The sequence below is a fragment of the Dromiciops gliroides genome, chromosome 5 (genome assembly GCF_019393635.1).
Source record: "Dromiciops gliroides isolate mDroGli1 chromosome 5, mDroGli1.pri, whole genome shotgun sequence".
NCBI classification, from domain to species: Eukaryota; Metazoa; Chordata; class Mammalia; order Microbiotheria; family Microbiotheriidae; genus Dromiciops; species Dromiciops gliroides.
This window is the reverse complement of record NC_057865.1, coordinates 147,088,435-147,104,143: the sequence shown is the minus strand read 5'-3', so window position 1 is coordinate 147,104,143 and position 15,709 is coordinate 147,088,435. Positions and strand designations below refer to the sequence as shown.

At 38.7% G+C, this 15,709-nt stretch overlaps 1 protein-coding gene across 3 annotated transcripts in view; it reads left to right on the top strand.

The window, feature by feature from the left end:
• The window catches only part of LHFPL3 (LHFPL tetraspan subfamily member 3), a 774,666-nt gene that overhangs the window by 507,366 nt on the left and 251,591 nt on the right, over positions 1 to 15,709 (top strand). For all 3 annotated transcript variants that reach the window (XM_043966686.1, XM_043966688.1, XM_043966687.1), the window contains exon 2: positions 8,348 to 8,584. In XM_043966686.1, the coding sequence (XP_043822621.1) occupies positions 8,348 to 8,584 (237 nt within the window). The remainder of the gene's footprint in view (positions 1 to 8,347; positions 8,585 to 15,709) is intronic.

Here is a 15,709-nt window from a genome sequence, read left to right as displayed (position 1 = left end):
GTTCTGTATACTCAAAGACTCCAGCTGTTTTATTTTTAAAAGAGTCCTAATATTGTCTCTGCTTTCTTCTCTCCTCAGCTTGAATTAGTAGCTTTTCATTTCCTTTTCTCTTCAAGTCCATCCTTAAGTAGGTTTCAAGAAAGCCATCAGAATGACGGAGGGTATAGCTGTCATTTCTCAGTGACATTCTCTTTTATATAACTTAATATTCAGGACTTTTATATGATTGAAATATAGCATTTATTTAAATACCACAGGGATCACAGATTTTGAGCTGGGAGTTTCTTCAGCCATCATTTTATCCGATTAATCTATCATCTAACCCAATGAATCATTTTTGTGTCATCGACCCCTTTGTCAATCTAATGAAACCTATGGGCCTTTTCTCATGATACGTTTTTAGATGCATAAAATAAAGGATATAAAATTACAGAGGAAACCAAGTTTAATGAAATAGTTGCCAAAATATCTTAAAAAGAAGTGCACACGGGCAGCCAGGTGGCACAGTGGATAAAGCACCGGCCCTGGATTCAGGAGAACCTGAATTTAAATCTGGCCTCAGACACTTGACACTTACTAGCTGTGTGACCCTGGGCAAGTCACTTAACCCTCATTGCCCTGCCAATTTTTTTTTTTTAAACCCACAAGTTCACAACTCCCTGGTTAAAAATCCTGATCTAGTCCAACCCTCTCACTTTATTGAACAGGATAACAGTCAAAAAGTGGTAAAATTACTTACTCAAAGTCACATATAAGGCAGAATCAGGATTCAAACTCAGTCCCTCTGATCATTCCTTAAAAGAATAGAAATGTGTCGGTGAGAAAACAAAGAGTAAAGAGAATCTGAAGAGGTAAAAGAGAAATCCTAACCTGTGTTGAAGGTACCTAAGGTGAAGGGATATGCCCTTGAAAATGAAGGAAAGAAAAAGAGTCACTGAATAATTGGAGCCATGTCAAAGGTATATAGCTCTGGTCCTAAACAGAGAGGGCTTGACCCTCCAAGGAGGAAGCAGTATCTGGTATTCCAAGAAATAATGTTGTGAATCAGAACTTTGATGTTTAGTCATTCTTTACTTGTATTCAACTCTTCATGACCCCATTTGGAGTTTTCTTGGCAGAGATAGTAGAATAGTTTGCCATTTCCTTCTCCAGTTCATTTTACAGATGAGGAACTAAGGCAAACAGAGTGAAGTGACTTGCCCAGGGTCACACAGCTATTAAGTGTCTGAGGCCAGATTTGAACTCAGCAAAAGGAGTCTTCCTGACCCCAGGACTAGTACTCTATTCTAAAGCACCACCTAGCAGTTCCTATTTGGGCTAGAGGACCTCTGAGGTTCTTTTCAGGTCCAAGATTCTGTAATGTAGTCATATAATAGGATATTACAATGTAATTTAAAAGGCTGAGTTGAGGAGAATAGAAAAAGCTGGGAATCATGAAAAAATTAAAAAGCAGAACCAGAAAAGCAGAGTATCCACTAAGTAGAGTCATATAAAAGGAAACATACAAAGGAATGATTTGACAAAGAAAGCTATTAGAGACCCAAAAGCAATATCTGAGATGTTAAGAACATTTTTTTACTTTGAAATTCACTTTTTTTCCAAATGTAAATATTTATAAAGCACATTTATTTAATGTTGTTTGGATTTAATGTCATTTACAATAACTTTTTTAAATTGGCTGTAATAGGAATAGGAATTGGAGACCCGGAACATTGAATTTAGCTAACATTTCTATTGCATTCCGGAGCCTAAAGAGCAGTGATTCTGCCCCCTCTTCTTTTGACCCCATTCCAGGACAAAAGGTCACAAAAGAAGAAGTTCTTTCGAATAGTCGATTTTCAGAGCAACCTCAGGGTCATCAACTCCTCACTTTCACTTACTTCAAATATCCAACCTTTTCACAAGTCTTGTCATGTCTACCTTCATAACGTTTCTCCTGTAACATTTCACTCACCCAGCTACCACTCCAGGGCAGACCTCATCACCCCTCCCTCACCTAAACTACATTTGTTGTTGTTCAGCGTTCTTGGTCATGTCCAATTCTTCATGACCCAGTAGACCTCTGTCCAAGGGGTTTTCTTGACAAAGATACTTGAGTGCTTTGCCATTTTCTTCTCCAGTGACTTACCTGAGGTCACACAGCAAGGAAATTTCTGAGGCTAGATTTGAACTTGAGTCTTTCTGACTCCAAGCCTAGCCAGCTTTCCACTATCCCACCTAACTGCCCCCTCACCTGAACTATGACAATAATCATTTAAATGGCCTCCCAGCCACAATTTTCTCCCCATTCCAGCACATGCTCTACTCAGCTGCCAAACTGATCTGTCTTCCTCAATTGCAGGTCTAAATGTCACACCCATATCTTGATAAATTCTGCTGGCTCCCTATTACCTTCAGGATCCAATATGAACTCTTTTAGCATCTAAAGTTCCTCACAATCTGACCCCTTCCTGCTTTTCCAATCTGCTTACACTTTACTCTGTTACATATATGTACTCAACAGGTGGGCTACAAAGTCCCTTCTCAAATAAAACAACTTCAATTCCATAACAACAAGAATAATATCAACATTGGGCAGCTAGGTAGCACAGTGGATAGAAGGCCAAGCCTTGGAGTCAGGAAGACTCAACTTCATGAGTTCCAGTCTAGCCTCAGACACTTGATAGCTGTGTGACTCTGAGCAAGTCACTTAACCTTGTTTGTCTCAGTTACTCGTCTATAAAATGATCTGAAGAAGGAAAAGGCATTGCATTATCTCTGCCAAGAAAACTCCAGATGGGTTCATGAAGAGTCAGGCGCAACTAAAACAAGTGAATAACAAGAACAGCAATAAATAAAAATTGCTAGCATTTATATAGAGCCTATCTTGTGCCAGACACTGTGCTAAGTACTTTACAAATGTTATTTCATTTAATCCTAACAACAGCCATGTAATGTTGGTGCTGTTATTATCCTTATTTTACAAGTGAGGAACTGAGACAGACAGAAATTAAGTGACTTGCCCAAGGTCACACAGCTAGTATGTGTCTGGGTCTAGATTTGAACTCAGGTCTTCCTGACACCAGGCCCAGTTCTCTTTCCACTGTGCCATATAGCTGCCTTTACTAGAGCCTGTCAAAATCATAATTTTAAACTTTTAAAAAGAGTATCACTGTGGTACAAAATAAAGTACTGGTCCTAGAGAAGAGGTTCGATGCTTTCCTCTGTTTCTTTTTTTTTTTTTTTAGTGAGGCAATTGGGGTTAAGTGACTTGCCCAGGGTCACACAGCTAGTAAGTGTCAAGTGTCTGAAGCCAAATTTGAACTCGGGTCCTCCTGAATCCAGGGCTGGTGATCTATCCACTACAACACCTAGCTGCTCCTGGGTTGTTTTTTTGAAAAACACAAGGACTTTTCTTACTGAAAAAAAAAATCATCTACTTAAAAGAATTAAAATATTTATCCCAGTTAAAACAACAAGTAGCCCACATTTCACAATTACAGTTTCAGTTCAAAGATCTAAGCTGCTCTAAATAAATGGACTCTCATGACATAGCTCCCCCAGAGACATAGTTCAGGGTAGAGATTTTGCATATTCTAGAATCATCCAATGTTAGAACTAAAAGGAACTTTAAAGATCACTGAATTCAATCTCCTGGATTTTACAGATGGGGAAATAAGGACCTTTGGAAGTCCAGAGAGCTTGGCCCTTTTTCACTTGATAGGCTCTCCCTGATCTAGAGACAGCTTCTTCCTATGCTTAGCACCTTCTTCTGGAGTCTTCTTCCACCACAACTTTCCATGCTTTACTCCCCTGGTGCCTCCTTGCCTATGGCATTGGAGTTGAGAGGCCACCTCTTCACCCTTCCCCCCTCTCTTCCACCTTACCCCACATCCACAAACCTAAATGCCCCAGTCTTGTTTCTGCCCTAGCCATTGGGCTACCCTGTCACCCTAACTGGGATATCCCATTATGGATGTGTTATCAATCCACTGCCATAGACCTGCCCCCACCCCCACCCCCAGTGTCCGTGTGAGTATGTAAAGGGTGGGGGGATAGGAACAAGATGGAGTTCCTTAGTATGGACTTGGATTCAACAAAATTATTCAACTTCCTCCAGGTCAAAGAATTATTTATGTTGTACAAAATAGTGTGATATAATACAAAGAGCCCTGGAATGCAACCTAGGATCTCTTCCTAACTTTAGGTAAATCACTTCACCTCTTAGGCTTTCAGTTTCCTTAACAGTAACATGAAGGATTAGACTCAAAGATCTTTGGAGTCCCCTCCCATTTATTACTAACAGTTTATTACTGCTAGTCTACAAAATGTACATACATCCATAGTATGAATCCCATTTGGCATCTAAAGTTTATTATATGAAATTAATCCCTGCTACCATACTTTGGGTCAGCTCTTTCATGATGTCCATTTACACCCTGGTTGGATGGAAAGAATGCTAGATTTGGAATCAGGGGAGCCAGGTTCAAATGCTGACCCTGCTATTTTGTAGCTGTGCGATCTTCTCTGGAATTCAGTTTCTCCATCTTGAAATTGTGTGTTGGACTAGAAGAGCTCTGGACTGTGTCAGGTCTAAATCAATGGGTCTCTTATCATCTCATCCTTCATTCAAGCTAAACATATATGACTCAGTAGTGGTGCTTGTTCAACTATTAAGAAGACCACAAGTCCTCAGAATTGTGCTGTATTTAGTATCCAGCAGCGAGCTATTGTCCATATTAACAACTTGGTCTCACTAATCAAATAGGTACCAAACCTGGGAACCTAGACTAATGGGGAGTCAGAAACCAGTTTGCTGAATCCCTATTTTCAAAGAAAATTCCTTGGGGAGTTTAACCACTTGAATCACCAGCTACATTTTATTTCTTTTATCTGCAAAATGTTGGGGATCTATTGTATAGACACAGACATCTTGTTCCTGAGGTGTAATATTATACAATAAGAGTTGAGTTTTGAGTTAGAAAAATCTATGTTTACATCCCATCCCCACCACTTACTAGTTGTGTGACCCAGGGCAAGTCACTTAACTTTGTCAACCCTCAATTTCTTCAACTCTAAAATGGGAATCATAATGTTTGTATTCCCTGTTTTTATAGGATTTTTGTGAGGAAAATGCCTCTCAAAATATAAAATGCTATATGATATAAACCAGAAGTGTCAAACTCACCTGAAGTCATGCAGACAGCAACATTCCTATAGGACCAAACCAGATTAAAATTCTAATTGGGAAATGTTTTACAAAATAAATAAAATGTAATATAAGATAAAGTCAATTTGCAGTTTGATAAGCCAGTATGAGGGATCTATCTCCATTTCAGTTTGCAACCAATGATGTAAGCTATCATCATTGAAATAATTGATCATAATTGATGATAATTGATGATTCCTTTTGATCATGATGTAAAAACTATGTGATCACTATAATCCTATGAAGTGGTAAGGAACTCTCTAGAGGCAGTATGATATATTGCAACAGGTACCAAATGTTTTGGTCTCAAGACCTCTTTAACCTCTTAAACATTATTGAGGATCCCTCGAAGAACTTGTGTTTATGTGGATTTTATCTATCAATATGTACCATGTTAGAAATTAAAACATCTTAGAATTATTGTGAAAATAATTTTGAACTCACAGATCCCCTGAAAGGGTTTCAGGCTCCTCCAGAGATTTCAGAGGGACTACACTTTGAGAACCTTGGATGTAACAAAAAAAAATTCTGGTTTTCCTTAAGTGCAGATCTGATCATGTCATCCCTATATTCAGTCAACTCTGCTGGCTCCCTTTTGCATCTATGACAAAATATTAATTGTTCTGTTGAGCTTTCAAAGCCCTTCACAACTTTGTCCCAACATTACTCCACCGATGCTAGTGCCCTTCTGCCAAAACTACTTTGTACCTCTTTGGTATTGATTCTTTCATATTGATTCTCCTTTGCCCCTTCTTTGGCTCAGACTCTTCTGGCTCTTCAGGCACAAAGTGCTCGGGCCCTCAGGACGCTGAATCTTATAATGTAAAAAGCACCTTTCTAAAGCAAGAACTAAAGCCCAGTACACTGTCATGACTCTTGATAACTTGCCCATTTTGTGTGATTGCAAGGAATGAGGTAGTAATCCTTCTTGCTAGCTGTGGGGATTGCTTATATTTGGTCATACTAGTTACTCATACTAGTCTAATATGACTATCTTTCAATAGTGATACAATATCATTAATAACTTCATTAAGGAAGTAACTTGAATCTTTAGAACTTCTTATGTATTCTCAAAACTATAAACTTCTAGAAACTGTCTCCTCTGTAACCTAGTTATTACAGAGCTTGAATATAACTCATTTTCAAACTAGATAATCCACTACTAGGGAACTGAACAGAATGTAAGAAGTGATAACAGTGGCCACATGGAGAAAGCTTATCTGGATCCTCTTATTTCATATCATTCGACTCAAAGAACATTTAAATGCTCACCAGTTGAAAGACACTATACTAGGCAAAGACAAAATGAAATAACCTTTACCATCAAGAAGTGTGATGTTTAAAATCTAAATTGTGGTCGCCTTAAATTAGAAGCGTTAGCACCAATCCTTGGGCATTAAACATTTATTAAAGCATACAGATATTCCCATGGAGTTCAGAAAGTTAAGAAAAAAAGCCTATTTAGCCTAGAGTTCCAGCCTGGTCTGCTTCTTCCTGAAGTCCTCCTCCACGAGCCTGGGAAAACTGAGTGTGGAAGCTTTTTATAGGTCTGGAACAGAGGCGGTCCTTACACACTGCTTCAAGCTGATTGGTTGGTGCCAATCCAAATCCATTGGTTCTGAAGGTGTTCTCAAGTTGTGATTACAATCCAGTTAACTTGAAGTAGGCTAATCAGCAGTTAATCGCTCTCACTTGATTCACTCAGTCTAGATTAATCTCCAGGTGGGTCTTTGAGTATCTGCTAAATCTCATTATTTCATCACAGAAGCTTATAGTCTACTGGGTAGATAGACACACAGATAAGTAAAAAGAAAGTATATACAAAATAATACTGAAGAATTTCAAGAGGTAAAATATTAATAACTGGATGCAGGGGGAGGGGGAAGGAATCAGAAAAGATTTCATGGAGGAAGAAGGTTGCCCTGAGTGGCATTATGAAGAAAATACAGGATTCCAAGAGGCAGAGGTGAAGAGGGAGTGAATTCTAGACATGGGGGAAATGACCTCTCAAAGGTATGGAGGCAGAAGATGGAATATTATCTAGAGAGAATAGACAACAGGTGAATTTGACTGAAATGCAGTGTATGCAACTGGGAATAATGTGAAATGATACCTGAGAGGGACTTGAGAGCCAGAGTAAAAATGTCTTAGATTTTAGAATGAGGCTCTTTCATTATGCATCAAAAACAATGGAACTGGTGATGGTTTTTTGAGCAAAGATATGTCATGATCCGATCTGATTTTTAGGATTATCAATTTAGTAGATTTGTGGAGGGTAGATGAAAGAGGGGAGAGACTGGATGCAGGAACAGGAAAACCAGTTAGGAGGCCATTGCAATAGTTTAGGCAAGAAGTAGTAAAGATTTGTAGTAGATTTATTGTGGTTCAAAGAGAGAAAAGAGGATGGATGCTAGGGATATCGAGGAGGTGAAATCAATAAGAATTAGCAACTGATTAGCCATGGAGTGTGAGGAGTGGGAGATTACTCTTAGGTTGTGACTTGGGTGATTGATGGAGTCATAGACAAAAACAAGGAAGTCAGGGGTAGGAGTGAGTTTAAGGAGAAAGATTCCATTGTAGGTTCTATTTTATTTTTTTTAATTTTGAGAAATCTTTCATCTCCAAAATGATCTCTTTACATATGAAATATTTTTTGTTATTTAGGATTCTCCAAATAATGTTTAGAAAACAGTATGTGTCTGTTCTTTCCTTGAGTTTCAGTTTCTAAGAAAGCTTTGCTACACCTTTCTCTGTGATGAATATCTTCCATTTTAGCTGCTATTGTAGACCTTTAAAATCAATGCTGTGTCCTTGCTCTGCAGTGTTATGAGTTAATTCTTGGCTAAGTCAGCAATGGAAGCCGAAAAGAAATGTTTGGTGTGTTACTCTTTCTTAAAGATGGTCCCTTTCAGATAAGCCAGGTTCTCCCCATAAAACCCAATGCCAGAGCAAGTTTATGTGAAGAAGATTCTTTAGAGGATCTTTACTTTTAAGATAACCAGAAGACACACCCAGGGTAGTTATCATGACAAACATTGGTCCTTTGAGTGATACCTTATAAAACAGCGATTTGTAGAATGGTCTAGAGAAATGTTAATAAAGTGAGACTTGTATGAACACTTTCCCATTTTTCTCTTTGTGTTTTTTCCCTTTTCTAAGCTGCCTGTCTTGTACTTGGCTGTATGATTTTCCCTGATGGCTGGGATTCAGACGAGGTAAAACGGATGTGTGGTGAAAAGACAGACAAGTACACACTTGGGGCTTGTTCAGTCCGCTGGGCGTACATCCTGGCTATTATTGGAATCTTGGATGCCCTGATCCTCTCGTTTCTGGCGTTTGTGCTTGGTAACCGACAAGACAGTTTGATGGCAGAGGAACTGAAGGCAGAAAACAAAGGTAAGATTGCTTTAGGGAACTATCTCTGGGCAGCCTCAAGGACAAAACTTAAATGGTGGTTTCCTTTTCTTGCCCTCACCATTAAGTACCAGTGCATTTCCTATAATTCTAATCGCTTGCATCATCTAGTTTCACAATGTATTTTTGTTTAACTCTTTGCCATGGTATCAACTCAACTACAAGCTCAAATTAGAACCTATTTTCCTAGACATTTCCCAAACTTCTCTTCCATTGACATCATTTAACTAGCCCTCTTCCAATTTCTTGTTCTTTCTATCACTTCTGATCTTATTTTGATGTTTGCAAATATGGAGATGCCACGATGTTTTATCTACTTACATAAATGGAGAAGCAATTGTATCAGTCTCTAGAAAAAATATGTATTTTTTTTAGCTACTCATACACCAGATGAATATAAACTCCCCAAAAGAGTCGTAAACTCTACAAACTTCATTGTAAAATTTCAAAGTATTAATTTCAGGATTTGTTCTGTAAAAATTGACACAGCGATATCCAAATACTCCCCTGTGTATGTGAGCTTATCAACGGGTATGTTCCCACCAATACCGCAGACTGTTCCCTGCCTGCCCATCCTATGCAACCTCGCTTCATGTCTGTGAGATGGTATTATTGACCTCAAATCATTAGAGCTGGGAGTTAAATTAATTTTATCATTGGCCAAGTTTAAAATAGGTCATTGAGTAACCAGAAGTTCTAGGGCCATCTCAGAGACAAATTTCTTACCCCAAACACTAAAAACCAGAATGGTAAATAAGGAAGAAATAGCAAATGATCACAAATAATCCAGTAGGCTAATAATTGGTAACAGAACAAGTAATTGTTCAAGATGAGTCTTTTAATTTTCTCACCACATTTCTAATCAAGTTTCTTGTAATAGAATTTCAGAGTCTGTCCTCTGCTGCCAATTTGAATTCATCAAACTAGAGAACTCGGTTTATCTCATTAACTGCTACTTTTTTTACCTATATCACCACCTTGAAATGCTTGTTTTGTTTTTGTTTTGTTTTTACTATAACCTAGAATTAAACATTCTCACAATTATCAAACATATCAAACTCCTTCAAACTGTTGCTCAATGGAAAAGCCCCCAAATATATTTTAATATGTGTACTAATATCCCTATGTGAACAAAGCAAAACTCATTAGAAGAACTTGTGGTAGGAGAATGTGAAACAGAAAAATGCAGGAGAACAGCAATGACTTACTGAGGTCTTCATTTCCCTGATCAAGTAATCTGAAAGTAATATAATTGACTAAGTGCAAACAGATTGGTCTACTCTGCTCTGCCACTGGTGAGTGTTTTAATTACAGAAATACTCCTGTGTGGGGCAGCTAGGTGGCGCAGTAGATAGAGCACCAGCCCTGGAGTCAGGAGGACCTGAGTTCAAATTCGGCCTCAGACACTTAACAACTTACTGGCTGTGTGACCCTGGGCAAGTCACTTAGCCCCAGTTGCCTCACCAAAAAAAAAAATAGTCCTGTGGATGTTTGGGGTGCTAGATTTGAAGTGGTGCTGCAATAAACTCACCTTAAGCATTGCTATTCTTCTAGACGAAGCCCATTCTGTCTCTCTCTGGACTTGCTCCTCCCAGGATAACCATATCAATATTGCTATTTCCCATAATAATAACAGAACACATGAAGGTATCAATTATGATAAATTGATATAAAACAATGATAATGGTGTTATTACTTCAATACTTCCATTAGGTCATTGGTTTGGATCTTCCTGCTGACCCATCTGGGCCTTTCTCATCCTGTGAGATTCCTATCCATGTCAGCCTATAAGTTTTCCATAGAACATCTGCTCAACAAACCAGAAGGAGGCCTCCTCCAAGTTATTTTAACGTTCAGTTTTTGGTTTTGTTTTTGATGATAGGGCTGTAGTTATTGTTATTACAAATAAACATTACCAGAAATAATAATAATGTTGTGAGATTAAAATTGGATATTAGATCATAAATCTCCCCTACTTAACCTTTCCCTTAATTTATCTCCCAGACTAGTAAATGGAAGAAGCTTCTGGTTTTCTAGATAGAGCCTTTATTGTATGGTAGTCACAAGGTGATGTTGATTAGGATAGGAAAGTAGAAACACAATACAAATCGTCTTAAGTCTAAGCTTAATCTATATTCCGTATAAAACTCACCAAAAGCCGAAGGCCACCTTTGGGGAGAGAGAGACCGTCTGCAGCGCAGTCAGGAGACCAGCAGAGCAGGAAAAAAAACTCCCACTTCCGTTCTCTCCTTGCCTTTTAAGCTCGCACCCCGGAAGTGGAGTGCTAGCAGGCAGTCTGACGTGCGCAGCAGGCAGACTGGCATGCATAGTTCATGCCGTTGGTCTCCTCCCCAAAAGGGTGGTCCTTAAAAAAAAAACTGGCATCTTTCAGTTATCCTAACCGACTGTTTAAAAAGTTTCATATTTTTTTTACCACATTTCCCCCCTTTGCTTCCTCAAGAAATGGAATGTTTCCTCGATGGAACAGTAAAAAGAATATAATAACTATTGCTAACTAATAAAATGAGAACAACAATATAGAAAAGGAAGAGAGGAAAGTTTTGTCCAGAGGGGCGATTTTTTTTGTCCTCATGAACCGACGCTTTGACATTAGTCTTGCAAAGGGAGAGCCTCTGCAGAGAGTACATGTTACAGATAATATATATTATAACAGAAAGGAGATAGTAAAAACTAATAAAGCAAAACAGTTCATATAAAGTCTCTGAGTTCTCTTGTCTTCTTGAAGTGGTAAGATGTCATCAGGAGGAAACTGGATTCTGGTCTGGAAAACTGGATTCTGGACTCTGGTCTGGAAAGCTGGATTCTGGACTCTGGTCTGGAAAGCTGGATTCTGGACTCTGGTCTGGAAAGCTGGATTATCTTCTTTAACTGTTTGAATTGCTGTATTTTTACTAAACCTTAGCATAGCATTGTCAATGATCAAATTAATAAATTCCACTACATTCCCTCCTTTATATCCTTAGACTTCTAATAGAGAGTTGAGGTAGTTATGCAATCTGTAACACTTTTTACCACCATGTGTCTGGATCAAAGTCAAATTTAGTATGTGTTCACGACACCTGAAAATATTATGGAAAGGTTATCATACCATATCTCATGGTTCCGAGACAGCCAGTGATTGTGCTAGGCCACAGGTGAGTTCAACTGAGTGAGATAAAAAGATAAATAAGTTCAGTTAAATTAGGACCAAGAAGAACATTATTAACAATAACCTCATTGGCAGTGATTATAGCAATAATACCTTAAGTTCATCTAATACTTTACAGCTTTCAAAATACTTCCATATTCACTAACTCACTTGAGTGAGTGGCCATAATCTTTATGGTACCTGATAGAATAACACAAGTTTCTAGCCCCTGAAGAAGAAGCCTCTGTCTTCCCTGGCTTCCTTTAAGACTCCTCCCAAGCCCCACCTTCTCCAGGAGACCTTCCCAATCTCAGGTATCCCCACTATGAGTGACTTCCCCTTGAAATCCCCTTCCATTTGTACAGTATACATCTTGTATGAAGTTTTTTGCATCTCATCTTCCCCATAAAAAAGGGAATTCCTCAAGGACCCGAACCTTGTTTTTACCTTTATCACTAGTACTTAGCACAGTACCCAGCACATAGCAGGCACTTACTAAATGGCTTCTTTGACTCATTGACTGACTGACTGGGAGGAGCTAAGTTCATTGGTGTTTTTTTGTTCTGAAATGCCAGCTTTAAGTCAGAAAAGCTCTATAGTGGAGTACTTTGTCTATCTTACGTCTATATAATAATAGAGGCAGGGAAATGTTTTTTTTCCCCAAGGGCTACAATATTTATTATATTGCTCAAGCTATTCTTTTTTTAAAACCCTCCAACTTTCTAGAGGGAATATCAGTCTGCTTTGTACAGGAGAGTAAAAAACAACAATTAGAAAGGAAAAAGGAAAAACAAGATTAGCAACAACAACAACAAAAAGCCATCCAATAGCTGGCAAATTGTAGATTGTGCCCTACAAAGATCCTAGAGATAGTACTACTACTATCCTCTCTGCATTATGCAGGAAGTGATAACCAAGAAGGGGGGAGAATGGGGAGTGAATAAGTATTTATGTAATATTCACTATGGCACTGTGCCAAGCACTTTACAAATATTATCTCATTTGATCCTCATAACAACCCTACAAGGTAAGTGCAATTATTATTTCTTTTTTAAGTTAAAGAGACTGAGGCAAACAGAAGTGACTTACCCAGGGTCACACAGCTAAGTAATGTCTGAGGTCAGATTTTAATTCAGATCTTTTTTTTTTTTTTGGCGGGGCAATGGGGGTTAAGTGACTTGCCCAGGGTCACACAGTTAGTAAGTGTCAAGTGTCTGAGGCCGGATTTGAATTCAGGTACTCCTGAATCCAGGGTCGGTGCTTTATCCACTGCGCCACCTAGCTGCCCCTAATTCAGATCTTCTTGACTCTAGGTCCGGTGTTCTATCCACTTCACAACCTAGCTGCCTCCCCCGACTGTATCTGATCTTTGTATGATCATTCCAGGTTATCACTGAATGAGAGAAAAAAGACAGATTTTGAAACAGAGCTTGGTGTAGGGGGAAAGAACAATTGCCTCAGGGACAGGAGCAATAAGCTTGAGATGTTTCTGCTTGTGTGACTCTTAAGCAAATGACTTAAGGAAACTTCGATTTGCATGTCTATAAAATGGAGATAATTATCTACCTCAGAGAATACTTTAAAATTTTTGTGAGGTTTAATTTTTCTTTTAATCATTTAAAGAAGTAGTGTAGTAGGCCAGATGGATAGCTAGACTAGGGACAGAAGGACCTGAGTTCAAATCCCACAAACTAGTTGCGTGACCCAAGAAAAGTCACTTAACCTCTCAATGATACTGTTAATTCTGACACTAGAAATTACAGAAAAGTTACTTATTTGCATGAGTAGAAGGAATTTCCTTCCAGGGATGTTCCCTACACCCCAGGTGCATTCACTTAGTCCACCCCATTCCCCCAAAATAGGACATGTAAAATTTATTATAGACACAGTAATGTAATCCAAGCTACCATAAAACCTGAATATGACTCTTCTGAAAACTAGACAATCTACCTCTAGATAATTTAAATTGCATTGAAGGACAGGGATGCTGACAACTTAAAAAATTTTTTTGCTATACCCTCCTATTTCATACAATATGTGTTTTGTAAAAATCATTCATTTCCCAAATGTTTACATAACTTTGTATACAAAAGATGCATATAATTCCCCACATAAAATGTCTAAGTTCTCATTTCCTGCTTTCCATTAGAGTTAAACTATTCCCTAGACAGTTTTTAAAAGACTCATTCTTGAATGCTGGAAACTCAACTCAATCAGTTTCTCTAATTGCTATTAGTTTGGGGGGAGTGGGGGTGGGAGGTAAGGTCTGTTAGAGACAGAAGCTAAAGCTAAAAACTAAAATGAGGTTGAGGTTTGGGGATTGTTTGTGGACAGTTTGTCTTTGCTGTGTCTCCATTGCCATTAGCACATGTAATCAGTAGTTTGGTCTACCAAAGCCCAGTAGCATTTCATTTACTTTGTCAGATCAAATGGATCCAATAAATTAGCAGCCTTTAGGCCACTTTGACAAAAAAAAAAAAAGGGCATATCAACAGCACATTTTTGTGTGTCTGAAGTCAGATTTGAACTCAGGAAGATGAGCCTGAACTCAGGAATATGAGGAAGAAGCCTGGTGTTCTATCCACTGTGCCAACTAGCTTCCCCATTCCATTAATTGACACCTGTAAGGGGCTAAAATTCTAGCTATACTGTCCAAAATATCTAATGAGTGGCCGCCAATAAATTATAAGCTTTAGCAAGAGTATTTAAGTGTTTAAGTATTTATTAAAGAGCATTAGGATCAGAGAGAAAGGTAAAAATCTAACTATTTCTAAGAGACCTCATCATCCGACCTGCCATGGAGAGGTGAGGAACCAAAAAAGGACCCAATGCTTCCTCCTTCCCTCCAGAAGCCTCCTGTGATACTGGGAACATCCCAGAGACCTATGTCATGGCATTGTAGAGTAGATAGAAGAGAAGAAAGTATAAATAAGAAGAATATAAAAGTAGAAAGGGGCCTGGTCATTTAAGGCTTTCAAAGTCAAACAGGGGGACTTATATTTGATCCTGGAGGTAATAGAATGCCATTGGAGTTTATTGAAAAGGAAAGGTGACACGACCAGACCTGCACTTCTCAAAGGGCACATTGGCAGCTGAATGGAAGATGAACTATAATGGGGAGAAACTTGTAGCAGGGAGATCAGTCAGAAGGCTATTGTTATAGTCAAAGTGATGTAGGTGTAAAGCGATAAAGGCCTGCACCAAGGTGGTGGTTATGTAATTGAAAAGGAACATATACCAAAATAAAAACGTGAAGATAGAAATGACAAAATTTGCCAATAGCTTGGATATGTGGAGTGAGTACAGATGAGATCTTGAAGATGACATGTAGGCAGTGAGCCTGGGTAACTGAGAGGATGCAGCTGACCCCAACAGGGATGAGAGAGTTAAGAAGAGGAGAGGAATTTAGTGGAAATAAAATAAATTCAGTTTTGACATGCTGAGTTGAAGATATCTACAGAGCACCCAGTTTAAATGTCTAATAGAAAACTGGGAGGTTGGGCTGGATAAGTAGATCTAAGAAACATCTACATAAAGATTATAATTGAATCCGTGGAGGCTGAAATGATCGCCAAGTTAAAAATAGAGAGAGAAGAGAAGAGTCTTGAAAGACATCCGCACACAGTGAGTGTGACCATGATGAAGATCCAAAAAAGAAGACTGAGAAGGAGTGGTCAGAGAGATTGGAGGAGAACCAAGGAAGAGCAACGTCTTAAAAACCTAGAATGCCACAAAAACCTGACAGCACATAGCTGTCTCAATGAGTTTATCCCTGAAAGAGAGGTATCATAATTAGAATGTGACAAAATGGTAAACTGAGTCAAATCTCTGAGCAAGATAACATTTATTAACAGGCACATGCTCCCTGCCGATAAATGGGTCAATGGATCACTTCCATTTATGCCAAGGAAGAAGATAGTCCTCTTTTATAGATTTTGGGCGGGGGAGGGGTACACAAC